We start from the raw sequence: 643 nt of genomic DNA, 5'->3' as shown, positions 1-643 counted from the left end.
TGGATCTGCTGGCCGCACACGGAATGCCATACCGGGATCAGTATGAGTATCGCGAAAAACACACACATGGTCGCGCGGGCGGTCACTGACGGGCGGCGCGCATGTGGCGCGAGGCACGCGAGCAACCGCGGCGGCGACGAAACGGTGTATTGGGTGTCCGACGACCGGTTAAAGGGGACGACACGGTGGTGATGCGGTTTAAAAAAAAACGTCAGACGCGCGAGATCGGTGGCCAACGATAAACGGACAACGGGACCGGTGCGCGCGTCGTGTCAGAGCACGGGCGATATTCTGACGGTTAGGGCGGCGGCGATCAACGGTCTCGGCGACGACGAATGCGGTGGTGGTGGCGGCGGCGGCGGCTGCGTCGGTGACGGCGACGTCAGCGCCTTGTACATGCTGGCACGGCGGACGAGTGCTCGTTGCGGTGCGCGAACGCGGACTGACCGTGCCGGGGCGGTACACGCTCGTTTACGACTGCTGCCCGGCGGTAACCGCACGCGCACGCGCTCCGTTCCAGCTACAGCAGCGCGCGTACCGACTGATTGCGTTGTTCGTTCTCCGCGGACACCGACCGCCGCCGCGTGGCCTGCCCCCGCGGAACGTTTTCGTTTTTATCCCCTCGACCGGCAATCCTCGACTC

At 65.2% G+C, this 643-nt stretch overlaps 1 protein-coding gene across 2 annotated transcripts in view; it reads right to left on the bottom strand.

Annotated features, from left to right (window-relative positions):
- Nucleotides 1-495, bottom strand: part of LOC112690103 (toll-like receptor 6) — a 24,550-nt gene extending 24,055 nt beyond the window's left edge. The window contains exon 1 of one of the 2 annotated variants that reach the window (XM_025564026.1): nt 1-495. This exon is cut by the window's left edge and continues 1 nt beyond it. In XM_025564026.1, coding sequence (XP_025419811.1) covers nt 1-68 — 68 coding nt within the window. In that variant the 5' untranslated portion in view covers nt 69-495. The other variant, XM_025564025.1, reaches the window with a different exon arrangement.
- Between the last annotated feature and the right edge of the window lie 148 nt (nt 496-643).

This window comes from Sipha flava, unplaced genomic scaffold (assembly GCF_003268045.1).
Source record: "Sipha flava isolate LNK unplaced genomic scaffold, YSA_version1 48_pilon_pilon, whole genome shotgun sequence".
NCBI classification, from domain to species: Eukaryota; Metazoa; Arthropoda; class Insecta; order Hemiptera; family Aphididae; genus Sipha; species Sipha flava.
This window is presented reverse-complemented; position numbering and strand designations above follow the sequence as displayed.